This window comes from Lutra lutra, chromosome 14 (assembly GCF_902655055.1).
Source record: "Lutra lutra chromosome 14, mLutLut1.2, whole genome shotgun sequence".
In the NCBI taxonomy this organism is placed as follows: domain Eukaryota; kingdom Metazoa; phylum Chordata; class Mammalia; order Carnivora; family Mustelidae; genus Lutra; species Lutra lutra.
Window position 1 is genome coordinate 79951132 of NC_062291.1, and position 26630 is coordinate 79977761.

Genomic DNA, 26630 nt, shown 5'->3' on the forward strand with positions numbered 1-26630 from the left:
ACAAATGTTCTGAGCTTATGAGCTTGAGATAGACACGAAGGGGGATTTCTGTTCTGGATTCCTCAGGGACTGATTCAGGTTTGGCCCTGAGGCTGGTGAACGGAGGTGACCGTTGTCAGGGCCGCGTGGAGGTCCTGTACCGAGGCTCTTGGGGTACCGTGTGTGACGACAGCTGGGACACCAGTGACGCCAACGTGGTGTGCAGGCAGCTGGGCTGTGGCTGGGCCACGTCGGCCCCCGGAAGTGCCCGCTTTGGTCAAGGCTCAGGGCCGATTGTGCTGGACGACGTGCGCTGCTCTGGGCATGAGGCCTACCTGTGGAGCTGCCCTCACAACGGCTGGAACTCGCACAACTGTGGCCACGGAGAAGATGCTGGTGTCATCTGCTCAGGTGGGATGAAATAGACCCATATCTCTCTCTGAGATGGTCTTGGAAGGGACGAAACCCACTACGCATGACAAGGCCCACATCCAACCCTCCCTGAGGTATTCCGTGCCTCCCAAGCTTAGCTGGAGGCAGCAGGCTACTGATGTAGAATGCAAAGGGAAGTGTTGGGTCACTGTCCTCCCTATGTGGCCAACAATGTCACTTGGCAACAACGTGGCATACTGGGGGAAAGGGCCATCCACCGTTCAATGAGTAGAAAAATGGGTCTCTTCCTTCTTGGTAGGATCATCTATTCTGCCCACATCTCTCTTCCCAGGGCCTGATGATCAAGGCACAACTTTTGGGTAATGGTTGGAGCATAAACCACCTTCCCTCCTTTATGGCTGCATTCTTCTGAGTCCTCCATGAAGCCGACTCAGAGAAGAGGATGGCATTCTATACTGTGAACTGGGGAGGGCCATGAAGAGCAGTAGGTGCTGGGGAAGGTACAAGGAATGGCAGCTCACTACTACATGGAATGATAAAGATATACATAGGAATGTGGGGCTTGGATTGACCCTCTACAGAAACCCTGAAAAACTTTGTGAAGCCCAGGAGCACTGTACCTGGGCTGGTGGAATTTGGCTCCTTTTTTTTTTTTTTTTGTTAATTTTATTTTTTATAAACATATAATATATTTTTATCCCCAGGGGTACAGGTCTGTGAATCGCCAGGGTTTACACACTTCATAGCTCTCACCATAGCACATACCCTCCCCAATGTCCATAACCCCACCCCCAAGCCCCCTCCCCCTATCAATCCTCAGTTTGTTTTGTGAGATTAAGAGTCACTTATGTATGGTTTGTCTCCCTCCCAATCCCATCTGGCTCCTTCTAAACTAATTGCCCCGAATCATTCTTGTTGCTCCTGTACAGAGGGAACACTATGTCTTTGATAGTCCGTGCTGGGCCTGGCAGGGACATTCCTCCTCCTCGAACAGTAGTATTAAGGCCCAGCAAGGCAAGCAATGGGAGGGTGGAGCTCCCAGAGGACTGAGGGATTCAGGGCGGGCTCTAGCTCTGTCCACCCAAAGGCATGTGGAAGTGTGATCTCAGGCAGTACACACTGAGTTTCTTCAAGCTTTGGTCCATTTGGGGCACTTGTGTGCTGTGTGTCTGACTCTTGTTTCTTTCTCTCAGCTGCTTGGCCTCAGTCCACACTCCAGCCAGGTGAGTCCTAGGCTACCGTCCTCAGGCTATTATTTCCCACCTACTCTACTTCCGTCATGCTACTCAAACCACATATCTTTGTAGATACTGTGGACACTTTATGTTCCCCACTGTCACTGAGATCCTGGCAATTTTTAGCTAGATGTGGGATTCACAAGAGTCTTAACAGGATCTGAGTTTCCAAAGTGTCAACTTCCCATGAGTCCATGAAGTTCCATCCAGTATAGGGAAACTGTCCCAATAAATGGCAGCCTGCAGTTTCAGAGAACTGGCCCATGCACCATGAATCTTAGCTCTCATGTAATCCGGGCTGATAGGTTGAGTGGGAGAATGGATGCTGATGACTGGAGCCTTCCTACCAAAGAGCCACCACGGCAGGCTGGCTCCTGTCCCTGGGTCAGGGACAGCCTCTGATTCCTTTGACACAGATGTGCTTCCAACGAGGCAGGGACAGCAGTTGCAAGGGATGGGATGTGTCCCAGGTGATGGAGGTGCTCTAGGTCCTGAGAGAGCTATTTGGCTCCGTGGTGACCCTCAATGCCCCTCACTCTTTTCTCCAAGTTTTCGCTATGACAAAGCCCTCAGATATACATGACTCAAGAGAGACAGTTGCAAAAATCTTCTACAGGACAAAAAAGCAAGCCAGGCTTAGAGATGTGGAGACACCTGGTTGGCCCCCCCAATGACTTTGTCCTGGAAAAGCTAGTAGAGCAGGAGTTTGAACAGCCCACCCAGGGGGAATGAGGCAGGATGCAGACAGACAACTGTCACAATGCCTGCCACTTGTGGTTTTCACAAAATGCTTTCCGTGCTATCTAACTGTGGTCTTTCCTTTCTTGCCCTATGCAGACACCACGTGGTTCAACACCACCGCAGCTTCAACCACAGGTTTCGGTAAATATTTAGTCTACCCTCGCAGGATCATTCTCAGCTTCTAGATAAACCTTGGTTTGGAAACAACAGGAGGCATCTCATGATGTGTCCTTCCCTATCCTCCTCCCTGTGTTTGTGTGTGTGTGCATCAGTGTGTTTGCATGTGTGTAGCTGGGGGATAGAGAGAGAATTCTCTGAAGAGCAGATCTGGGGTCTGATCTTACAGGGCAGCCCACTGATTCCATTGAGATCCTGGGCTCAGGTTCAGTAAAGATCCTCCCCTAGGTGCTCAGTGTAAGCCCTGGAGGCCTCTCTAGGACTGCTGGAACCATGCTGGTCTCATGGCTCCCAGGCCATGTGTTTGAGCCCTGAGAAGAAGAGGGCCGTGTGTTGGGCTGGCACCTCTCATCGCAAGGGGCATCACCTCCTGGGATGTTGGCAGAAACAAGTCAGCATGCCATGGAAGGCAATAAGTTGCCCATTCATGCACAGGTCCTGTCATGCCCAAGTAGCTGTAGAGCTCCATGCTGAGTGCTCCCAGTGTGGTCTAGGCTTGTCCACCCGCTCACCTCTATCCAGGTCATGGGGTGCTTCTTTCAGTGGAGCGTCCTCAGCCTTGAGCTGATGGGATGTCTCCGCTCTTTTACTGTGGTGAAGATTAACCTCTGGGCATGTTGAAAGGTCAAAACCTGCCCAGGGGACTCAGGCCAGGAACAAACCCTTGGACCTTACAAAGTTCTTAGCTTATGATCTTGAGATATACTCTGAGGGGGTGTTCTATTCTTCATTGCTCAGGGACTGATTCAGGATTGGCCCTGAGGCTGGTGAACGGAGGTGACCGTTGTCAGGGTCGTGTGGAAGTCCTGTATCGAGGCTCCTGGGGCACCGTGTGTGATGACGACTGGGACACCAATGATGCCAATGTGGTCTGTAGGCAGCTTGAGTGTGGCTGGGCCATATCAGCCCCCGGAAGTGCCCGGTTTGGTCAAGGCTCAGGGCCAATTGTCCTAGACAATGTGCGCTGCTCTGGGCATGAGGCCTACCTGTGGCGCTGCCCTCACAACGGCTGGAACTCACACAACTGTGGCCACGGAGAAGATGCTGGTGTCATCTGCTCAGGTGGGATCAAATAGACCCGTATCTCTTTCTGAGATAGTCTTGGATGGGAGGAAACACACTACCCACGACAAGGCCCACATCCAATCCTCTCTGAGGTATTCGGTGCCTCCCAAGCTTTCCTGCAGGCATCCGGTTACTGCGTACAATGGAAAGGAGAGTGTAGGGTCTGCTTTCCTTCCATATTTGGCCAATAGAGAAGGACAATATCACTGGGCAACAACATGGCATACTGGGGGAAAGGACCATCCACTATCCAGTGAGCAGAAAAAATTGGGTCTCTTCCTTCTTGGTAAGATCATCTGCTCTGCCCATACCACTTGTCCCAGGGCCTGATTATCAAGGCATAACTTTTGGGAGTACACTTGGAATATAAACCACTTTCTGTCCTTCATGGTTGTAGTCTTCTGGGTCCGCCATGAGGCTGACTCAGAGAACAGGATTGCAGTCAATGCTGAATTTCAGGGGGCTGGGAGGAGCAGTAGGGTACTGGGGAAGGTACAAGGAATGGCAGCTCACTACTGATGAATTTCTAGAATAAAAGTGAGGCTAAGTTGGGTGGAGGACCTGAGCCGATGACCAAGAACAAATTCCTGAGATATCTTTGGTGCAAAATGGTGGTTTATTGTAGCCTGGGGACAGGTCCCGTAGGCAAAAAAAGCTGCTGCCAGCGGGTTGTGAGGGGTGGCCGATATGTAGGATGGGGTTGGGGAGGTAAGGAAATGGGGAGGTTTCAATAGAACTTTCATAACTAAAGAGGACCTGCAAGATACTGGATACCAGAGGCCTTGTCATTGTCAAGGTCCTTTTTCCCTTTTTAGCAAGCTATTAACATTAAGATAGAACAGAGGTTCCTAAAGAATGTCACATATGTCCCACCCAGGAGTGGGGGTGGGGAAAGGTTGCAGGGTGTCAGCTTTTGCTTTGTCCTCAGCCAGCCTTCTGTTCCCGCATCATACGACATGGAATGCTAAAGAAACACATAGGAATATGAGGCTTGGATTGGCCCCTTACGAAACCCTAAAAAACCTTGTGTACCTTGGAAGCAGTGTACCTCGTCAGGTGGAATTGGGGGTACTTCTAGACTAACTGCCCCAATTCATTCTTGATGTTCCTATGCAAAGGGAACACAATGCCTTTGATGGCCCGTCTAGGACAGGCAAGGATGTTCCACCTCCTGGAACACCAACCCTCTGGCCCACCAAAGCAGGCAGTATCAGCAGGACAGAGGGTGGGGCTCCCAGAGGACTGAGGGATTCAGGGGGGGCCCTGGCTCTGTCCATCTGAGGGCATGTAGAAACATGACTCAGGTGTTATATGCTGAGTTTCTGCAAACTTTGGTCAGGTTGGGGCACCGGTGTGCTGTGTGTCTGACTCTTGCTTCTCTCTCTCAGCTGCTCGGCCTCAGTCCACAATCCAGCCCGGTGAGTCCTCGGCCACCCCGCTCAGGCTTTTCTCTCCCACCTACTCTACTTCCGTCATGCTGGTCAAACTACAGCTCTTTGTAGAACCTGTGGACTTTTAATGTCCCCACTGTCACTGAGACCCTGGCAGATCGTAACTAGATGTGGGATTCACAAGAGTCTTAACTGGATGTGGGATTCCCAAGTGTCACCTTCCCATGAGTTTCATCCAGTATATGGAAACTGTCTCAAGAGATGGCAGCCTGTAGTTTCAGAGAACCGGCCCATGTGCCATGACTCTCAGCTCTCATACAATCTGGGCTGAGAGGCAGAGTGGGAGAATGGACGCTGAGGACTGCCAACGTCCTCCTGAAGAGGGACCAGGACAGTCTGGCTCTTGTCCCTGGCTCAATGCTTGCAACAGCCTCAGATTCTTGGACACAGATGTGCATCCAACGAGGCAGGGACAACAGTTGCAGGGGATGGGAATCTCATAGTGATGGAGGTGCTCTAGGAACTGGGATACCCAGTTGGCTCCATGGTGACCCTCAACACCCCTGACTCTTTTCTTCAAGCCCCCGATATGCCAAAGCCCTCAGATCTACATGAGTCAAGAGAGAAGGGTGGCAAACGTTTTCTGCGGGACAAAAGAGAAAGCCGGGCTTAGAGATGTGGAGGCACCTGGCTGTCCTTCTGATCCTCTGTCCCAGAAAATCTAGCAGAGCAGGAGACTTGCACAGCCCAAGCAGGGGGAAGGTGGCAGGATGCAGATGGGCAACTTTCACAATGCCTGCCACAAATGGTTTTCACAACATGCTTTCCATGATGTCTAACTCTGGTCTTTACCTTTCTTGCCCTATACAGACACCACCTGGTTCACGACCACCACAGCTTCAACCACAGAATTCGGTAAATATTTTGTCCACCCTCCCAGGATCATTCTCAGCTTCTAAATAAAGCTTGGGTTTGGAAGTGACAGGAGGCATCGCATGCTGTGTCCTTCCCTATCATCCTCCCTGTGTGTGTGTGTGTGTGTGTGTGTGTGTGTGTGTGTGTGTGTCGCCCAGGGATAGAGAGAGAAGTCTCTGAAGATCAGATCCGGGGTCTGATCTTACAGGGTGGCCCACTGATTCCATGGGGATCCTGGGCTCATGTTCAGCAAAGGTCCTCCCCCAGGGGATCCATGGAAGCCCTAGAGGCCAATCTAGGACTGCTGGAATAATGGTGGGCTCCTGGCCCCCAGGCCATGGGGTCGAGCCCTGAGAAGAACAGGGCCATGTGCTGAGGTGGTCCCTCTCTTCCCAGGGGGATCCCGTCCAGGGATGTTGGAGAACTAAGTCAGAATGCTGCGGAAGACTAGAAGTTGTCTGTTGGGGCAAGGGTCCCGTCATGCCCCAGTGGCTGGAGAGCTCTATGTTGGGTGTGCCCAGAACACATTAGGCTTGTCCACCCCCTCACTTCCATCCAGGTCCTGGGTTGCTTCTTTCAGTGGAGCGTCCTCAGCCTTGAGCTGACTGGGAAGTCTCTGCTCTTCCCTGTGCTGACGATTGACCTTTGGCATGTTGAAGGTCATTCCGTGCCCAGGGGATTAGGCCGGGATCAAGCCTTGGGTCTTACAAATGTTCTGAGCTTATGAGCTTGAGATAGACACGAAGGGGGATTTCTGTTCTGGATTCCTCAGGGACTGATTCAGGTTTGGCCCTGAGGCTGGTGAACGGAGGTGACCGTTGTCAGGGCCGCGTGGAGGTCCTGTACCGAGGCTCTTGGGGTACCGTGTGTGACGACAGCTGGGACACCAATGACGCCAACGTGGTGTGCAGGCAGCTGGGCTGCGGCTGGGCCACGTCGGCCCCCGGAAGTGCCCGCTTTGGGCAAGGCTCAGGGCCGATTGTGCTGGACGACGTGCGCTGCTCTGGGCATGAGGCCTACCTGTGGAGCTGCCCTCACAACGGCTGGAACTCGCACAACTGTGGCCACGGAGAAGATGCTGGTGTCGTCTGCACAGGTGGGTCCTCGAGATTTTGAGCCTCTACTTTGGCTTGTTAATTCTCTAGAAGAGCTCTTTTCTCTCACTGTCGCTTCGTCTTCCTGAGTTTGCTGAAGGGCGGCCATTTCCCCTCTTAGCTTGAGAGGAGCGTGCATCACCAATCACCAACCATATTGATGTGGCTGAGTTTCACGGGAGGACACAGCATCTTTATCAGCCCGTCGAACAGCCGTGTGTTAGTGGGCATAAAAGTTGTGAGAACAAATTCCTGCAGTACGTTTTTCTTTTCTTTTTTTTTTGGTGGTATCCTCTGTGAGGCTACCACGGGACCCCTCTCTGAAAGTCTTCTTAGTGCAGGGGGTCAGGCACTCAGCATTTCTGATTCTCTGGTTCCCATAAGGCTTCTTTTTGCACCGTCTTCCCAGAGACTGACGACGTGTCCTCCTTTTTGCAGGAGTACAAAGCACTACGACCACCCCGGGTGAGTAGCTGTATCCCACCCAGCATGTTTCCTCTCTGGAATTCAACTCTCATGTTTTTAGAAACTAAAGAAGAGGCCTGGCCCTTCTCTTCGAGGACTCTGGTATTTGTTACAGTGACCAGCTGAGTCCCCAGGACTTGGGCTCCAACTTAGCTTAGCCTCAGGGCCCACCGGGGTCCCCTGCCACTGTCCGCTGCCAGGTTTGCCCAGAGACGCAGCAGCGGAAGGATTTTTGGTCTCCTCTGTTCATTTCGGAGGAGAGCAACTGCTCAAGTCCGCATTGGGATCATTTGAGAAATACGACCAAGGAAAACTCCTACCACGGTTTGTGCGTTCAAGAATCCTATCCCGTTGGGAGAGTAATCCCCAAGGTTTCCTTTGCCCCACAGAGAAAACTTTCAGTGCCAAGTCTGTTGCGCAGTGTAACTGCATACTCTCGCCCATCTGGGCCATTCGCAGTGCACACTGGAATTGTCCAGGTTCTGAGAAGTGCTGCAGTCAGGGAGAGACTTGTGTGCAGTTACGTTTCCTTACAAACTAATGACCATGGAATGAAAACTTTCCCCATAAAGTCCTAAAATCCCTTCATTTTCCTTCCACATCGGTGGCACTCATCACCCACAAGCACTGCTGGTAAGTCTCACGTTTGTCCACCTGAGGGCTTGGGCTTCTCATCCCCAGGCTGACTGTGGAAGCAGCCGGTGCCTGTCAATGCACAGCCCAGGTCAGCCTGTCCATACAATCTCCCCGCTGTGTACGGCTGCCACGCTGCCCACACACAGCCAGCCTCTACCTCCCAGACACTCAGCCTTTTTATGCCCCTGCCGGGTGGATGACTTTCGTTTTAATGAGGAGACCTACTTCCCCTTCTTCTAAGGAAGTGAGATAAGTTGTCCTTCAAAGAAGAAACTTAAAGGCTGGATTTCTTGGGGTACCTCAGAAGCTTTGAGAGAAGGAAGGGAGACAAAGAATGGGTATTTTCACAAATAATCCATCCTTTCCCAGTAAACTTTACCCCGTGGCTGTGGCTCGATAGCTTTTCCTCGCTCTTCAGAAATGATATGGCCACTTGTTTCTGTCATTGAATATTTTCTCCCAGCTGTTTAAATGCCTGCCTTGTGTTTCATTACACGGCTATGACCGTGAAATAGTGAACTGGTCCTGAATTGCTGGACACTTGCGTTGTTCACATTTCCTCATTCTTATGAATGATCCTCTGATGCGGAATAGTTTTTGAGTCTCTGCATCCCTCCCCAACTTTTCCCAGAGGAAAGCAGTAAATTTACTGGACTAAAGTTAACATCGTGCCTGGTACATAGGACGTGCTTACTAAATGCTAACTCTTCTGATGTTAAGTATTCCAAGGTCATTGCTATGTATGAGGTCGAGTGGCCATCAAGACTGTTGTAAAATTTCAGAATGTTGGAAGAGAAACTGATCCCCTCCCTCAGCTCTCAGAGGATTGAGGGATTCAGGGCGGGGCCTGGCTCAGTCCACCTGATGGCATGTAGAAACAGGATCTCAGGTGGTATACACCGAGTTTCTTCAACCCTTGGTCCCGTTGGGGCACCTGTGTGCTGTGTGACTGACTCTTGTTTCTTTCTCTCAGCTGCTTGGCCTCAGTCCACAACCCAGCCAGGTGAGTCCTCGGCCACCGTCCTCAGGCTATTATCTCCCTCCCACCCTTCTTCAGTCACGCTGGCAAAACCACTGCTCTTTGGAGAACCTGTGAACACTTTAATGTTCCCGAGTGTCACTGAGATCCTGGCAATCCTTAACTAGATGTGGGATTCACAAGAATCTTAACTGGATGTGGGGTTCCCAAGAGTGTCACCTTCCCATGAGTCCCATGAAGTTCCATCCAGTATGGGGAAACTGTCCCAATAAGTGGCTTCCTGGAGTTTCAGAGAACTGGCCCATGCACCATGAATCTCAACTCTTGTGTAATCCGGGCAGATAGGTTGAGTGGGAGAATGGATGCTGAGGACTGGAGCCTTCCTACCAAAGAGCCACCAGGGCAGGCTGGCTCCTGTCCCTGGGTCAGGGTCAGCCTCCGATTCCTTTGACACAGATGTGCTTCCAACGAGGCAGGGACAGCAGTTGCAAGGGATGGGAGTGTCCCAGGTGATGGAGGTGCTCTAGGTCCTGAGAGAGGTATTTGGCTCTGTGGTGACCCTCAACACCCCTGACTCTTTTCTCCAAGTTTTCGCTATACCAAAGCCCTCAGATCTACATGAGTCAAGAGACAAGGGTGGCGACCATTTTCTATGGGACAAAAGAGCAAGCCAGGCTTAGAGATGTGGAGGCACCTGGTTGGCCTTCCCAACGCCTTTGTCCCGGAAAAGCTAGTAGAGCAGGAGACTTGAACAGCCCACCCAGGGGGAATGAGGCAGGATGCAGACAGACAACTGTCACAATGCCTGTCAGAAACGGTTTTCATAAAATGCTTTCTTCCCATGATGTCTAACTCTGGTCTTTACCGTTCTGGCCCAGTACAGACACCACCTGGTTCAACACCAGAGCCCCAACCACAGTATTCCTTGGATATAAATATATACATATTTCATCTACCCTCCCACGATCATTCTCAGCTTCTAGATAAAGCTTGAGTTACAGGAAGCATCTCATGATGTGTCCTTCCCTATCCTCCTCCCTGTGTTTGTGTGTGTGTGCATGAGTGTGTTTGCATGTGTGTAGCTGGGGGATAGAGAGAGAATTCTCTGAAGAGCAGATCTGGGGTCTGATCTTACAGGGCAGCCCACTGATTCCATTGAGATCCTGGGCTCAGGTTCAGTAAAGATCCTCCCCTAGGTGCTCAGTGTAAGCCCTGGAGGCCTCTCTAGGACTGCTGGAACCATGCTGGTCTCATGGCTCCCAGGCCATGTGTTTGAGCCCTGAGAAGAAGAGGGCCGTGTGTTGGGCTGGCACCTCTCATCGCAAGGGGCATCACCTCCTGGGATGTTGGCAGAAACAAGTCAGCATGCCATGGAAGGCAATAAGTTGCCCATTCATGCACAGGTCCTGTCATGCCCAAGTAGCTGTAGAGCTCCATGCTGAGTGCTCCCAGTGTGGTCTAGGCTTGTCCACCCGCTCACCTCTATCCAGGTCATGGGGTGCTTCTTTCAGTGGAGCGTCCTCAGCCTTGAGCTGATGGGATGTCTCCGCTCTTTTACTGTGGTGAAGATTAACCTCTGGGCATGTTGAAAGGTCAAAACCTGCCCAGGGGACTCAGGCCAGGAACAAACCCTTGGACCTTACAAAGTTCTTAGCTTATGATCTTGAGATATACTCTGAGGGGGTGTTCTATTCTTCATTGCTCAGGGACTGATTCAGGATTGGCCCTGAGGCTGGTGAACGGAGGTGACCGTTGTCAGGGTCGTGTGGAAGTCCTGTATCGAGGCTCCTGGGGCACCGTGTGTGATGACGACTGGGACACCAATGATGCCAATGTGGTCTGTAGGCAGCTTGAGTGTGGCTGGGCCATATCAGCCCCCGGAAGTGCCCGGTTTGGTCAAGGCTCAGGGCCAATTGTCCTAGACAATGTGCGCTGCTCTGGGCATGAGGCCTACCTGTGGCGCTGCCCTCACAACGGCTGGAACTCACACAACTGTGGCCACGGAGAAGATGCTGGTGTCATCTGCTCAGGTGGGATCAAATAGACCCGTATCTCTTTCTGAGATAGTCTTGGATGGGAGGAAACACACTACCCACGACAAGGCCCACATCCAATCCTCTCTGAGGTATTCGGTGCCTCCCAAGCTTTCCTGCAGGCATCCGGTTACTGCGTACAATGGAAAGGAGAGTGTAGGGTCTGCTTTCCTTCCATATTTGGCCAATAGAGAAGGACAATATCACTGGGCAACAACATGGCATACTGGGGGAAAGGACCATCCACTATCCAGTGAGCAGAAAAAATTGGGTCTCTTCCTTCTTGGTAAGATCATCTGCTCTGCCCATACCACTTGTCCCAGGGCCTGATTATCAAGGCATAACTTTTGGGAGTACACTTGGAATATAAACCACTTTCTGTCCTTCATGGTTGTAGTCTTCTGGGTCCGCCATGAGGCTGACTCAGAGAACAGGATTGCAGTCAATGCTGAATTTCAGGGGGCTGGGAGGAGCAGTAGGGTACTGGGGAAGGTACAAGGAATGGCAGCTCACTACTGATGAATTTCTAGAATAAAAGTGAGGCTAAGTTGGGTGGAGGACCTGAGCCGATGACCAAGAACAAATTCCTGAGATATCTTTGGTGCAAAATGGTGGTTTATTGTAGCCTGGGGACAGGTCCCGTAGGCAAAAAAAGCTGCTGCCAGCGGGTTGTGAGGGGTGGCCGATATGTAGGATGGGGTTGGGGAGGTAAGGAAATGGGGAGGTTTCAATAGAACTTTCATAACTAAAGAGGACCTGCAAGATACTGGATACCAGAGGCCTTGTCATTGTCAAGGTCCTTTTTCCCTTTTTAGCAAGCTATTAACATTAAGATAGAACAGAGGTTCCTAAAGAATGTCACATATGTCCCACCCAGGAGTGGGGGTGGGGAAAGGTTGCAGGGTGTCAGCTTTTGCTTTGTCCTCAGCCAGCCTTCTGTTCCCGCATCATACGACATGGAATGCTAAAGAAACACATAGGAATATGAGGCTTGGATTGGCCCCTTACGAAACCCTAAAAAACCTTGTGTACCTTGGAAGCAGTGTACCTCGTCAGGTGGAATTGGGGGTACTTCTAGACTAACTGCCCCAATTCATTCTTGATGTTCCTATGCAAAGGGAACACAATGCCTTTGATGGCCCGTCTAGGACAGGCAAGGATGTTCCACCTCCTGGAACACCAACCCTCTGGCCCACCAAAGCAGGCAGTATCAGCAGGACAGAGGGTGGGGCTCCCAGAGGACTGAGGGATTCAGGGGGGGCCCTGGCTCTGTCCATCTGAGGGCATGTAGAAACATGACTCAGGTGTTATATGCTGAGTTTCTGCAAACTTTGGTCAGGTTGGGGCACCGGTGTGCTGTGTGTCTGACTCTTGCTTCTCTCTCTCAGCTGCTCGGCCTCAGTCCACAATCCAGCCCGGTGAGTCCTCGGCCACCCCGCTCAGGCTTTTCTCTCCCACCTACTCTACTTCCGTCATGCTGGTCAAACTACAGCTCTTTGTAGAACCTGTGGACTTTTAATGTCCCCACTGTCACTGAGACCCTGGCAGATCGTAACTAGATGTGGGATTCACAAGAGTCTTAACTGGATGTGGGATTCCCAAGTGTCACCTTCCCATGAGTTTCATCCAGTATATGGAAACTGTCTCAAGAGATGGCAGCCTGTAGTTTCAGAGAACCGGCCCATGTGCCATGACTCTCAGCTCTCATACAATCTGGGCTGAGAGGCAGAGTGGGAGAATGGACGCTGAGGACTGCCAACGTCCTCCTGAAGAGGGACCAGGACAGTCTGGCTCTTGTCCCTGGCTCAATGCTTGCAACAGCCTCAGATTCTTGGACACAGATGTGCATCCAACGAGGCAGGGACAACAGTTGCAGGGGATGGGAATCTCATAGTGATGGAGGTGCTCTAGGAACTGGGATACCCAGTTGGCTCCATGGTGACCCTCAACACCCCTGACTCTTTTCTTCAAGCCCCCGATATGCCAAAGCCCTCAGATCTACATGAGTCAAGAGAGAAGGGTGGCAAACGTTTTCTGCGGGACAAAAGAGAAAGCCGGGCTTAGAGATGTGGAGGCACCTGGCTGTCCTTCTGATCCTCTGTCCCAGAAAATCTAGCAGAGCAGGAGACTTGCACAGCCCAAGCAGGGGGAAGGTGGCAGGATGCAGATGGGCAACTTTCACAATGCCTGCCACAAATGGTTTTCACAACATGCTTTCCATGATGTCTAACTCTGGTCTTTACCTTTCTTGCCCTATACAGACACCACCTGGTTCACGACCACCACAGCTTCAACCACAGAATTCGGTAAATATTTTGTCCACCCTCCCAGGATCATTCTCAGCTTCTAAATAAAGCTTGGGTTTGGAAGTGACAGGAGGCATCGCATGCTGTGTCCTTCCCTATCATCCTCCCTGTGTGTGTGTGTGTGTGTGTGTGTGTGTGTGTGTGTGTCGCCCAGGGATAGAGAGAGAAGTCTCTGAAGATCAGATCCGGGGTCTGATCTTACAGGGTGGCCCACTGATTCCATGGGGATCCTGGGCTCATGTTCAGCAAAGGTCCTCCCCCAGGGGATCCATGGAAGCCCTAGAGGCCAATCTAGGACTGCTGGAATAATGGTGGGCTCCTGGCCCCCAGGCCATGGGGTCGAGCCCTGAGAAGAACAGGGCCATGTGCTGAGGTGGTCCCTCTCTTCCCAGGGGGATCCCGTCCAGGGATGTTGGAGAACTAAGTCAGAATGCTGCGGAAGACTAGAAGTTGTCTGTTGGGGCAAGGGTCCCGTCATGCCCCAGTGGCTGGAGAGCTCTATGTTGGGTGTGCCCAGAACACATTAGGCTTGTCCACCCCCTCACTTCCATCCAGGTCCTGGGTTGCTTCTTTCAGTGGAGCGTCCTCAGCCTTGAGCTGACTGGGAAGTCTCTGCTCTTCCCTGTGCTGACGATTGACCTTTGGCATGTTGAAGGTCATTCCGTGCCCAGGGGATTAGGCCGGGATCAAGCCTTGGGTCTTACAAATGTTCTGAGCTTATGAGCTTGAGATAGACACGAAGGGGGATTTCTGTTCTGGATTCCTCAGGGACTGATTCAGGTTTGGCCCTGAGGCTGGTGAACGGAGGTGACCGTTGTCAGGGCCGCGTGGAGGTCCTGTACCGAGGCTCTTGGGGTACCGTGTGTGACGACAGCTGGGACACCAATGACGCCAACGTGGTGTGCAGGCAGCTGGGCTGCGGCTGGGCCACGTCGGCCCCCGGAAGTGCCCGCTTTGGGCAAGGCTCAGGGCCGATTGTGCTGGACGACGTGCGCTGCTCTGGGCATGAGGCCTACCTGTGGAGCTGCCCTCACAACGGCTGGAACTCGCACAACTGTGGCCACGGAGAAGATGCTGGTGTCGTCTGCACAGGTGGGTCCTCGAGATTTTGAGCCTCTACTTTGGCTTGTTAATTCTCTAGAAGAGCTCTTTTCTCTCACTGTCGCTTCGTCTTCCTGAGTTTGCTGAAGGGCGGCCATTTCCCCTCTTAGCTTGAGAGGAGCGTGCATCACCAATCACCAACCATATTGATGTGGCTGAGTTTCACGGGAGGACACAGCATCTTTATCAGCCCGTCGAACAGCCGTGTGTTAGTGGGCATAAAAGTTGTGAGAACAAATTCCTGCAGTACGTTTTTCTTTTCTTTTTTTTTGGTGGTATCCTCTGTGAGGCTACCACGGGACCCCTCTCTGAAAGTCTTCTTAGTGCAGGGGGTCAGGCACTCAGCATTTCTGATTCTCTGGTTCCCATAAGGCTTCTTTTTGCACCGTCTTCCCAGAGACTGACGACGTGTCCTCCTTTTTGCAGGAGTACAAAGCACTACGACCACCCCGGGTGAGTAGCTGTATCCCACCCAGCATGTTTCCTCTCTGGAATTCAACTCTCATGTTTTTAGAAACTAAAGAAGAGGCCTGGCCCTTCTCTTCGAGGACTCTGGTATTTGTTACAGTGACCAGCTGAGTCCCCAGGACTTGGGCTCCAACTTAGCTTAGCCTCAGGGCCCACCGGGGTCCCCTGCCACTGTCCGCTGCCAGGTTTGCCCAGAGACGCAGCAGCGGAAGGATTTTTGGTCTCCTCTGTTCATTTCGGAGGAGAGCAACTGCTCAAGTCCGCATTGGGATCATTTGAGAAATACGACCAAGGAAAACTCCTACCACGGTTTGTGCGTTCAAGAATCCTATCCCGTTGGGAGAGTAATCCCCAAGGTTTCCTTTGCCCCACAGAGAAAACTTTCAGTGCCAAGTCTGTTGCGCAGTGTAACTGCATACTCTCGCCCATCTGGGCCATTCGCAGTGCACACTGGAATTGTCCAGGTTCTGAGAAGTGCTGCAGTCAGGGAGAGACTTGTGTGCAGTTACGTTTCCTTACAAACTAATGACCATGGAATGAAAACTTTCCCCATAAAGTCCTAAAATCCCTTCATTTTCCTTCCACATCGGTGGCACTCATCACCCACAAGCACTGCTGGTAAGTCTCACGTTTGTCCACCTGAGGGCTTGGGCTTCTCATCCCCAGGCTGACTGTGGAAGCAGCCGGTGCCTGTCAATGCACAGCCCAGGTCAGCCTGTCCATACAATCTCCCCGCTGTGTACGGCTGCCACGCTGCCCACACACAGCCAGCCTCTACCTCCCAGACACTCAGCCTTTTTATGCCCCTGCCGGGTGGATGACTTTCGTTTTAATGAGGAGACCTACTTCCCCTTCTTCTAAGGAAGTGAGATAAGTTGTCCTTCAAAGAAGAAACTTAAAGGCTGGATTTCTTGGGGTACCTCAGAAGCTTTGAGAGAAGGAAGGGAGACAAAGAATGGGTATTTTCACAAATAATCCATCCTTTCCCAGTAAACTTTACCCCGTGGCTGTGGCTCGATAGCTTTTCCTCGCTCTTCAGAAATGATATGGCCACTTGTTTCTGTCATTGAATATTTTCTCCCAGCTGTTTAAATGCCTGCCTTGTGTTTCATTACACGGCTATGACCGTGAAATAGTGAACTGGTCCTGAATTGCTGGACACTTGCGTTGTTCACATTTCCTCATTCTTATGAATGATCCTCTGATGCGGAATAGTTTTTGAGTCTCTGCATCCCTCCCCAACTTTTCCCAGAGGAAAGCAGTAAATTTACTGGACTAAAGTTAACATCGTGCCTGGTACATAGGACGTGCTTACTAAATGCTAACTCTTCTGATGTTAAGTATTCCAAGGTCATTGCTATGTATGAGGTCGAGTGGCCATCAAGACTGTTGTAAAATTTCAGAATGTTGGAAGAGAAACTGATCCCCTCCCTCAGCTCTCAGAGGATTGAGGGATTCAGGGCGGGGCCTGGCTCAGTCCACCTGATGGCATGTAGAAACAGGATCTCAGGTGGTATACACCGAGTTTCTTCAACCCTTGGTCCCGTTGGGGCACCTGTGTGCTGTGTGACTGACTCTTGTTTCTTTCTCTCAGCTGCTTGGCCTCAGTCCACAACCCAGCCAGGTGAGTCCTCGGCCACCGTCCTCAGGCTATTATCTCCCTCCCACCCTTCTTCAGTCACGCTGGCAAAACCACTGCTCTTTGGAGAACCTGTGAACACTTTAATGTTCCCGAGTGTCACTGAGATCCTGGCAATCCTTAACTAGATGTGGGATTCACAAGAATCTTAACTGGATGTGGGGTTCCCAAGAGTGTCACCTTCCCATGAGTCCCATGAAGTTCCATCCAGTATGGGGAAACTGTCCCAATAAGTGGCTTCCTGGAGTTTCAGAGAACTGGCCCATGCACCATGAATCTCAACTCTTGTGTAATCCGGGCAGATAGGTTGAGTGGGAGAATGGATGCTGAGGACTGGAGCCTTCCTACCAAAGAGCCACCAGGGCAGGCTGGCTCCTGTCCCTGGGTCAGGGTCAGCCTCCGATTCCTTTGACACAGATGTGCTTCCAACGAGGCAGGGACAGCAGTTGCAAGGGATGGGAGTGTCCCAGGTGATGGAGGTGCTCTAGGTCCTGAGAGAGGTATTTGGCTCTGTGGTGACCCTCAACACCCCTGACTCTTTTCTCCAAGTTTTCGCTATACCAAAGCCCTCAGATCTACATGAGTCAAGAGACAAGGGTGGCGACCATTTTCTATGGGACAAAAGAGCAAGCCAGGCTTAGAGATGTGGAGGCACCTGGTTGGCCTTCCCAACGCCTTTGTCCCGGAAAAGCTAGTAGAGCAGGAGACTTGAACAGCCCACCCAGGGGGAATGAGGCAGGATGCAGACAGACAACTGTCACAATGCCTGTCAGAAACGGTTTTCATAAAATGCTTTCTTCCCATGATGTCTAACTCTGGTCTTTACCGTTCTGGCCCAGTACAGACACCACCTGGTTCAACACCAGAGCCCCAACCACAGTATTCCTTGGATATAAATATATACATATTTCATCTACCCTCCCACGATCATTCTCAGCTTCTAGATAAAGCTTGAGTTACAGGAAGCATCTCATGATGTGTCCTTCCCTATCCTCCTCCCTGTGTTTGTGTGTGTGTGCATGAGTGTGTTTGCATGTGTGTAGCTGGGGGATAGAGAGAGAATTCTCTGAAGAGCAGATCTGGGGTCTGATCTTACAGGGCAGCCCACTGATTCCATTGAGATCCTGGGCTCAGGTTCAGTAAAGATCCTCCCCTAGGTGCTCAGTGTAAGCCCTGGAGGCCTCTCTAGGACTGCTGGAACCATGCTGGTCTCATGGCTCCCAGGCCATGTGTTTGAGCCCTGAGAAGAAGAGGGCCGTGTGTTGGGCTGGCACCTCTCATCGCAAGGGGCATCACCTCCTGGGATGTTGGCAGAAACAAGTCAGCATGCCATGGAAGGCAATAAGTTGCCCATTCATGCACAGGTCCTGTCATGCCCAAGTAGCTGTAGAGCTCCATGCTGAGTGCTCCCAGTGTGGTCTAGGCTTGTCCACCCGCTCACCTCTATCCAGGTCATGGGGTGCTTCTTTCAGTGGAGCGTCCTCAGCCTTGAGCTGATGGGATGTCTCCGCTCTTTTACTGTGGTGAAGATTAACCTCTGGGCATGTTGAAAGGTCAAAACCTGCCCAGGGGACTCAGGCCAGGAACAAACCCTTGGACCTTACAAAGTTCTTAGCTTATGATCTTGAGATATACTCTGAGGGGGTGTTCTATTCTTCATTGCTCAGGGACTGATTCAGGATTGGCCCTGAGGCTGGTGAACGGAGGTGACCGTTGTCAGGGTCGTGTGGAAGTCCTGTATCGAGGCTCCTGGGGCACCGTGTGTGATGACGACTGGGACACCAATGATGCCAATGTGGTCTGTAGGCAGCTTGAGTGTGGCTGGGCCATATCAGCCCCCGGAAGTGCCCGGTTTGGTCAAGGCTCAGGGCCAATTGTCCTAGACAATGTGCGCTGCTCTGGGCATGAGGCCTACCTGTGGCGCTGCCCTCACAACGGCTGGAACTCACACAACTGTGGCCACGGAGAAGATGCTGGTGTCATCTGCTCAGGTGGGATCAAATAGACCCGTATCTCTTTCTGAGATAGTCTTGGATGGGAGGAAACACACTACCCACGACAAGGCCCACATCCAATCCTCTCTGAGGTATTCGGTGCCTCCCAAGCTTTCCTGCAGGCATCCGGTTACTGCGTACAATGGAAAGGAGAGTGTAGGGTCTGCTTTCCTTCCATATTTGGCCAATAGAGAAGGACAATATCACTGGGCAACAACATGGCATACTGGGGGAAAGGACCATCCACTATCCAGTGAGCAGAAAAAATTGGGTCTCTTCCTTCTTGGTAAGATCATCTGCTCTGCCCATACCACTTGTCCCAGGGCCTGATTATCAAGGCATAACTTTTGGGAGTACACTTGGAATATAAACCACTTTCTGTCCTTCATGGTTGTAGTCTTCTGGGTCCGCCATGAGGCTGACTCAGAGAACAGGATTGCAGTCAATGCTGAATTTCAGGGGGCTGGGAGGAGCAGTAGGGTACTGGGGAAGGTACAAGGAATGGCAGCTCACTACTGATGAATTTCTAGAATAAAAGTGAGGCTAAGTTGGGTGGAGGACCTGAGCCGATGACCAAGAACAAATTCCTGAGATATCTTTGGTGCAAAATGGTGGTTTATTGTAGCCTGGGGACAGGTCCCGTAGGCAAAAAAAGCTGCTGCCAGCGGGTTGTGAGGGGTGGCCGATATGTAGGATGGGGTTGGGGAGGTAAGGAAATGGGGAGGTTTCAATAGAACTTTCATAACTAAAGAGGACCTGCAAGATACTGGATACCAGAGGCCTTGTCATTGTCAAGGTCCTTTTTCCCTTTTTAGCAAGCTATTAACATTAAGATAGAACAGAGGTTCCTAAAGAATGTCACATATGTCCCACCCAGGAGTGGGGGTGGGGAAAGGTTGCAGGGTGTCAGCTTTTGCTTTGTCCTCAGCTAGCCTTCTGTTCCCGCATCATACGACATGGAATGCTAAAGAAACACATAGGAATATGAGGCTTGGATTGGCCCCTTACGAAACCCTAAAAAACCTTGTGTACCTTGGAAGCAGTGTACCTCGTCAGGTGGAATTGGGGGTACTTCTAGACTAACTGCCCCAATTCATTCTTGATGTTCCTATGCAAAGGGAACACAATGCCTTTGATGGCCCGTCTAGGACAGGCAAGGATGTTCCACCTCCTGGAACACCAACCCTCTGGCCCACCAAAGCAGGCAGTATCAGCAGGACAGAGGGTGGGGCTCCCAGAGGACTGAGGGATTCAGGGGGGGCCCTGGCTCTGTCCATCTGAGGGCATGTAGAAACATGACTCAGGTGTTATATGCTGAGTTTCTGCAAACTTTGGTCAGGTTGGGGCACCGGTGTGCTGTGTGTCTGACTCTTGCTTCTCTCTCTCAGCTGCTCGGCCTCAGTCCACAATCCAGCCCGGTGAGTCCTCGGCCACCCCGCTCAGGCTTTTCTCTCCCACCTACTCTACTTCCGTCATGCTGGTCAAACTACAGCTCTTTGTAGAACCTGTGGACTTTTAATGTCCCCACTGTCACTGAGACCCTGGCAGATCGTAACTAGATGTGGGATTCACAAGAGTCTTAACTGGATGTGGGATTCCCAAGTGTCACCTTCCCATGAGTTTCATCCAGTATATGGAAACTGTCTCAAGAGATGGCAGCCTGTAGTTTCAGAGAACCGGCCCATGTGCCATGACTCTCAGCTCTCATACAATCTGGGCTGAGAGGCAGAGTGGGAGAATGGACGCTGAGGACTGCCAACGTCCTCCTGAAGAGGGACCAGGACAGTCTGGCTCTTGTCCCTGGCTCAATGCTTGCAACAGCCTCAGATTCTTGGACACAGATGTGCATCCAACGAGGCAGGGACAACAGTTGCAGGGGATGGGAATCTCATAGTGATGGAGGTGCTCTAGGAACTGGGATACCCAGTTGGCTCCATGGTGACCCTCAACACCCCTGACTCTTTTCTTCAAGCCCCCGATATGCCAAAGCCCTCAGATCTACATGAGTCAAGAGAGAAGGGTGGCAAACGTTTTCTGCGGGACAAAAGAGAAAGCCGGGCTTAGAGATGTGGAGGCACCTGGCTGTCCTTCTGATCCTCTGTCCCAGAAAATCTAGCAGAGCAGGAGACTTGCACAGCCCAAGCAGGGGGAAGGTGGCAGGATGCAGATGGGCAACTTTCACAATGCCTGCCACAAATGGTTTTCACAACATGCTTTCCATGATGTCTAACTCTGGTCTTTACCTTTCTTGCCCTATACAGACACCACCTGGTTCACGACCACCACAGCTTCAACCACAGAATTCGGTAAATATTTTGTCCACCCTCCCAGGATCATTCTCAGCTTCTAAATAAAGCTTGGGTTTGGAAGTGACAGGAGGCATCGCATGCTGTGTCCTTCCCTATCATCCTCCCTGTGTGTGTGTGTGTGTGTGTGTGTGTGTGTGTGTGTGTGTCGCCCAGGGATAGAGAGAGAAGTCTCTGAAGATCAGATCCGGGGTCTGATCTTACAGGGTGGCCCACTGATTCCATGGGGATCCTGGGCTCATGTTCAGCAAAGGTCCTCCCCCAGGGGATCCATGGAAGCCCTAGAGGCCAATCTAGGACTGCTGGAATAATGGTGGGCTCCTGGCCCCCAGGCCATGGGGTCGAGCCCTGAGAAGAACAGGGCCATGTGCTGAGGTGGTCCCTCTCTTCCCAGGGGGATCCCGTCCAGGGATGTTGGAGAACTAAGTCAGAATGCTGCGGAAGACTAGAAGTTGTCTGTTGGGGCAAGGGTCCCGTCATGCCCCAGTGGCTGGAGAGCTCTATGTTGGGTGTGCCCAGAACACATTAGGCTTGTCCACCCCCTCACTTCCATCCAGGTCCTGGGTTGCTTCTTTCAGTGGAGCGTCCTCAGCCTTGAGCTGACTGGGAAGTCTCTGCTCTTCCCTGTGCTGACGATTGACCTTTGGCATGTTGAAGGTCATTCCGTGCCCAGGGGATTAGGCCGGGATCAAGCCTTGGGTCTTACAAATGTTCTGAGCTTATGAGCTTGAGATAGACACGAAGGGGGATTTCTGTTCTGGATTCCTCAGGGACTGATTCAGGTTTGGCCCTGAGGCTGGTGAACGGAGGTGACCGTTGTCAGGGCCGCGTGGAGGTCCTGTACCGAGGCTCTTGGGGTACCGTGTGTGACGACAGCTGGGACACCAATGACGCCAACGTGGTGTGCAGGCAGCTGGGCTGCGGCTGGGCCACGTCGGCCCCCGGAAGTGCCCGCTTTGGGCAAGGCTCAGGGCCGATTGTGCTGGACGACGTGCGCTGCTCTGGGCATGAGGCCTACCTGTGGAGCTGCCCTCACAACGGCTGGAACTCGCACAACTGTGGCCACGGAGAAGATGCTGGTGTCGTCTGCACAGGTGGGTCCTCGAGATTTTGAGCCTCTACTTTGGCTTGTTAATTCTCTAGAAGAGCTCTTTTCTCTCACTGTCGCTTCGTCTTCCTGAGTTTGCTGAAGGGCGGCCATTTCCCCTCTTAGCTTGAGAGGAGCGTGCATCACCAATCACCAACCATATTGATGTGGCTGAGTTTCACGGGAGGACACAGCATCTTTATCAGCCCGTCGAACAGCCGTGTGTTAGTGGGCATAAAAGTTGTGAGAACAAATTCCTGCAGTACGTTTTTCTTTTCTTTTTTTTTTGGTGGTATCCTCTGTGAGGCTACCACGGGACCCCTCTCTGAAAGTCTTCTTAGTGCAGGGGGTCAGGCACTCAGCATTTCTGATTCTCTGGTTCCCATAAGGCTTCTTTTTGCACCGTCTTCCCAGAGACTGACGACGTGTCCTCCTTTTTGCAGGAGTACAAAGCACTACGACCACCCCGGGTGAGTAGCTGTATCCCACCCAGCATGTTTCCTCTCTGGAATTCAACTCTCATGTTTTTAGAAACTAAAGAAGAGGCCTGGCCCTTCTCTTCGAGGACTCTGGTATTTGTTACAGTGACCAGCTGAGTCCCCAGGACTTGGGCTCCAACTTAGCTTAGCCTCAGGGCCCACCGGGGTCCCCTGCCACTGTCCGCTGCCAGGTTTGCCCAGAGACGCAGCAGCGGAAGGATTTTTGGTCTCCTCTGTTCATTTCGGAGGAGAGCAACTGCTCAAGTCCGCATTGGGATCATTTGAGAAATACGACCAAGGAAAACTCCTACCACGGTTTGTGCGTTCAAGAATCCTATCCCGTTGGGAGAGTAATCCCCAAGGTTTCCTTTGCCCCACAGAGAAAACTTTCAGTGCCAAGTCTGTTGCGCAGTGTAACTGCATACTCTCGCCCATCTGGGCCATTCGCAGTGCACACTGGAATTGTCCAGGTTCTGAGAAGTGCTGCAGTCAGGGAGAGACTTGTGTGCAGTTACGTTTCCTTACAAACTAATGACCATGGAATGAAAACTTTCCCCATAAAGTCCTAAAATCCCTTCATTTTCCTTCCACATCGGTGGCACTCATCACCCACAAGCACTGCTGGTAAGTCTCACGTTTGTCCACCTGAGGGCTTGGGCTTCTCATCCCCAGGCTGACTGTGGAAGCAGCCGGTGCCTGTCAATGCACAGCCCAGGTCAGCCTGTCCATACAATCTCCCCGCTGTGTACGGCTGCCACGCTGCCCACACACAGCCAGCCTCTACCTCCCAGACACTCAGCCTTTTTATGCCCCTGCCGGGTGGATGACTTTCGTTTTAATGAGGAGACCTACTTCCCCTTCTTCTAAGGAAGTGAGATAAGTTGTCCTTCAAAGAAGAAACTTAAAGGCTGGATTTCTTGGGGTACCTCAGAAGCTTTGAGAGAAGGAAGGGAGACAAAGAATGGGTATTTTCACAAATAATCCATCCTTTCCCAGTAAACTTTACCCCGTGGCTGTGGCTCGATAGCTTTTCCTCGCTCTTCAGAAATGATATGGCCACTTGTTTCTGTCATTGAATATTTTCTCCCAGCTGTTTAAATGCCTGCCTTGTGTTTCATTACACGGCTATGACCGTGAAATAGTGAACTGGTCCTGAATTGCTGGACACTTGCGTTGTTCACATTTCCTCATTCTTATGAATGATCCTCTGATGCGGAATAGTTTTTGAGTCTCTGCATCCCTCCCCAACTTTTCCCAGAGGAAAGCAGTAAATTTACTGGACTAAAGTTAACATCGTGCCTGGTACATAGGACGTGCTTACTAAATGCTAACTCTTCTGATGTTAAGTATTCCAAGGTCATTGCTATGTATGAGGTCGAGTGGCCATCAAGACTGTTGTAAAATTTCAGAATGTTGGAAGAGAAACTGATCCCCTCCCTCAGCTCTCAGAGGATTGAGGGATTCAGGGCGGGGCCTGGCTCAGTCCACCTGATGGCATGTAGAAACAGGATCTCAGGTGGTATACACCGAGTTTCTTCAACCCTTGGTCCCGTTGGGGCACCTGTGTGCTGTGTGACTGACTCTTGTTTCTTTCTCTCAGCTGCTTGGCCTCAGTCCACAACCCAGCCAGGTGAGTCCTCGGCCACCGTCCTCAGGCTATTATCTCCCTCCCACCCTTCTTCAGTCACGCTGGCAAAACCACTGCTCTTTGGAGAACCTGTGAACACTTTAATGTTCCCGAGTGTCACTGAGATCCTGGCAATCCTTAACTAGATGTGGGATTCACAAGAATCTTAACTGGATGTGGGGTTCCCAAGAGTGTCACCTTCCCATGAGTCCCATGAAGTTCCATCCAGTATGGGGAAACTGTCCCAATAAGTGGCTTCCTGGAGTTTCAGAGAACTGGCCCATGCACCATGAATCTCAACTCTTGTGTAATCCGGGCAGATAGGTTGAGTGGGAGAATGGATGCTGAGGACTGGAGCCTTCCTACCAAAGAGCCACCAGGGCAGGCTGGCTCCTGTCCCTGGGTCAGGGTCAGCCTCCGATTCCTTTGACACAGATGTGCTTCCAACGAGGCAGGGACAGCAGTTGCAAGGGATGGGAGTGTCCCAGGTGATGGAGGTGCTCTAGGTCCTGAGAGAGGTATTTGGCTCTGTGGTGACCCTCAACACCCCTGACTCTTTTCTCCAAGTTTTCGCTATACCAAAGCCCTCAGATCTACATGAGTCAAGAGACAAGGGTGGCGACCATTTTCTATGGGACAAAAGAGCAAGCCAGGCTTAGAGATGTGGAGGCACCTGGTTGGCCTTCCCAACGCCTTTGTCCCGGAAAAGCTAGTAGAGCAGGAGACTTGAACAGCCCACCCAGGGGGAATGAGGCAGGATGCAGACAGACAACTGTCACAATGCCTGTCAGAAACGGTTTTCATAAAATGCTTTCTTCCCATGATGTCTAACTCTGGTCTTTACCGTTCTGGCCCAGTACAGACACCACCTGGTTCAACACCAGAGCCCCAACCACAGTATTCCTTGGATATAAATATATACATATTTCATCTACCCTCCCACGATCATTCTCAGCTTCTAGATAAAGCTTGAGTTACAGGAAGCATCTCATGATGTGTCCTTCCCTATCCTCCTCCCTGTGTTTGTGTGTGTGTGCATGAGTGTGTTTGCATGTGTGTAGCTGGGGGATAGAGAGAGAATTCTCTGAAGAGCAGATCTGGGGTCTGATCTTACAGGGCAGCCCACTGATTCCATTGAGATCCTGGGCTCAGGTTCAGTAAAGATCCTCCCCTAGGTGCTCAGTGTAAGCCCTGGAGGCCTCTCTAGGACTGCTGGAACCATGCTGGTCTCATGGCTCCCAGGCCATGTGTTTGAGCCCTGAGAAGAAGAGGGCCGTGTGTTGGGCTGGCACCTCTCATCGCAAGGGGCATCACCTCCTGGGATGTTGGCAGAAACAAGTCAGCATGCCATGGAAGGCAATAAGTTGCCCATTCATGCACAGGTCCTGTCATGCCCAAGTAGCTGTAGAGCTCCATGCTGAGTGCTCCCAGTGTGGTCTAGGCTTGTCCACCCGCTCACCTCTATCCAGGTCATGGGGTGCTTCTTTCAGTGGAGCGTCCTCAGCCTTGAGCTGATGGGATGTCTCCGCTCTTTTACTGTGGTGAAGATTAACCTCTGGGCATGTTGAAAGGTCAAAACCTGCCCAGGGGACTCAGGCCAGGAACAAACCCTTGGACCTTACAAAGTTCTTAGCTTATGATCTTGAGATATACTCTGAGGGGGTGTTCTATTCTTCATTGCTCAGGGACTGATTCAGGATTGGCCCTGAGGCTGGTGAACGGAGGTGACCGTTGTCAGGGTCGTGTGGAAGTCCTGTATCGAGGCTCCTGGGGCACCGTGTGTGATGACGACTGGGACACCAATGATGCCAATGTGGTCTGTAGGCAGCTTGAGTGTGGCTGGGCCATATCAGCCCCCGGAAGTGCCCGGTTTGGTCAAGGCTCAGGGCCAATTGTCCTAGACAATGTGCGCTGCTCTGGGCATGAGGCCTACCTGTGGCGCTGCCCTCACAACGGCTGGAACTCACACAACTGTGGCCACGGAGAAGATGCTGGTGTCATCTGCTCAGGTGGGATCAAATAGACCCGTATCTCTTTCTGAGATAGTCTTGGATGGGAGGAAACACACTACCCACGACAAGGCCCACATCCAATCCTCTCTGAGGTATTCGGTGCCTCCCAAGCTTTCCTGCAGGCATCCGGTTACTGCGTACAATGGAAAGGAGAGTGTAGGGTCTGCTTTCCTTCCATATTTGGCCAATAGAGAAGGACAATATCACTGGGCAACAACATGGCATACTGGGGGAAAGGACCATCCACTATCCAGTGAGCAGAAAAAATTGGGTCTCTTCCTTCTTGGTAAGATCATCTGCTCTGCCCATACCACTTGTCCCAGGGCCTGATTATCAAGGCATAACTTTTGGGAGTACACTTGGAATATAAACCACTTTCTGTCCTTCATGGTTGTAGTCTTCTGGGTCCGCCATGAGGCTGACTCAGAGAACAGGATTGCAGTCAATGCTGAATTTCAGGGGGCTGGGAGGAGCAGTAGGGTACTGGGGAAGGTACAAGGAATGGCAG

General features: G+C 51.6%; 1 protein-coding gene across 9 annotated transcripts in view; it reads left to right on the forward strand.

Annotated features, from left to right (window-relative positions):
• Nucleotides 1-26630, forward strand: part of DMBT1 (deleted in malignant brain tumors 1) — an 84955-nt gene that overhangs the window by 41459 nt on the left and 16866 nt on the right. For 3 of the 9 annotated variants that reach the window (XM_047702310.1, XM_047702309.1, XM_047702313.1), the window contains exons 21-34: nt 67-390; nt 1566-1595; nt 2445-2489; nt 3264-3587; nt 4979-5008; nt 5852-5896; nt 6669-6996; nt 7433-7455; nt 9065-9094; nt 13365-13409; nt 18285-18608; nt 20000-20029; nt 20873-20917; nt 25796-26119. In XM_047702310.1, coding sequence (XP_047558266.1) covers nt 67-390; nt 1566-1595; nt 2445-2489; nt 3264-3587; nt 4979-5008; nt 5852-5896; nt 6669-6996; nt 7433-7455; nt 9065-9094; nt 13365-13409; nt 18285-18608; nt 20000-20029; nt 20873-20917; nt 25796-26119 — 1947 coding nt within the window. Of the gene's footprint in view, nt 1-66; nt 391-1565; nt 1596-2444; nt 2490-3263; nt 3588-4978; nt 5009-5851; nt 5897-6668; nt 6997-7432; nt 7456-9064; nt 9095-10776; nt 11101-12491; nt 12522-13364; nt 13410-18284; nt 18609-19999; nt 20030-20872; nt 20918-25795; nt 26120-26630 lie in introns of all 9 variants that reach the window. The other 6 variants (XM_047702311.1, XM_047702312.1, XM_047702317.1 and 3 more) reach the window with 6 other exon arrangements.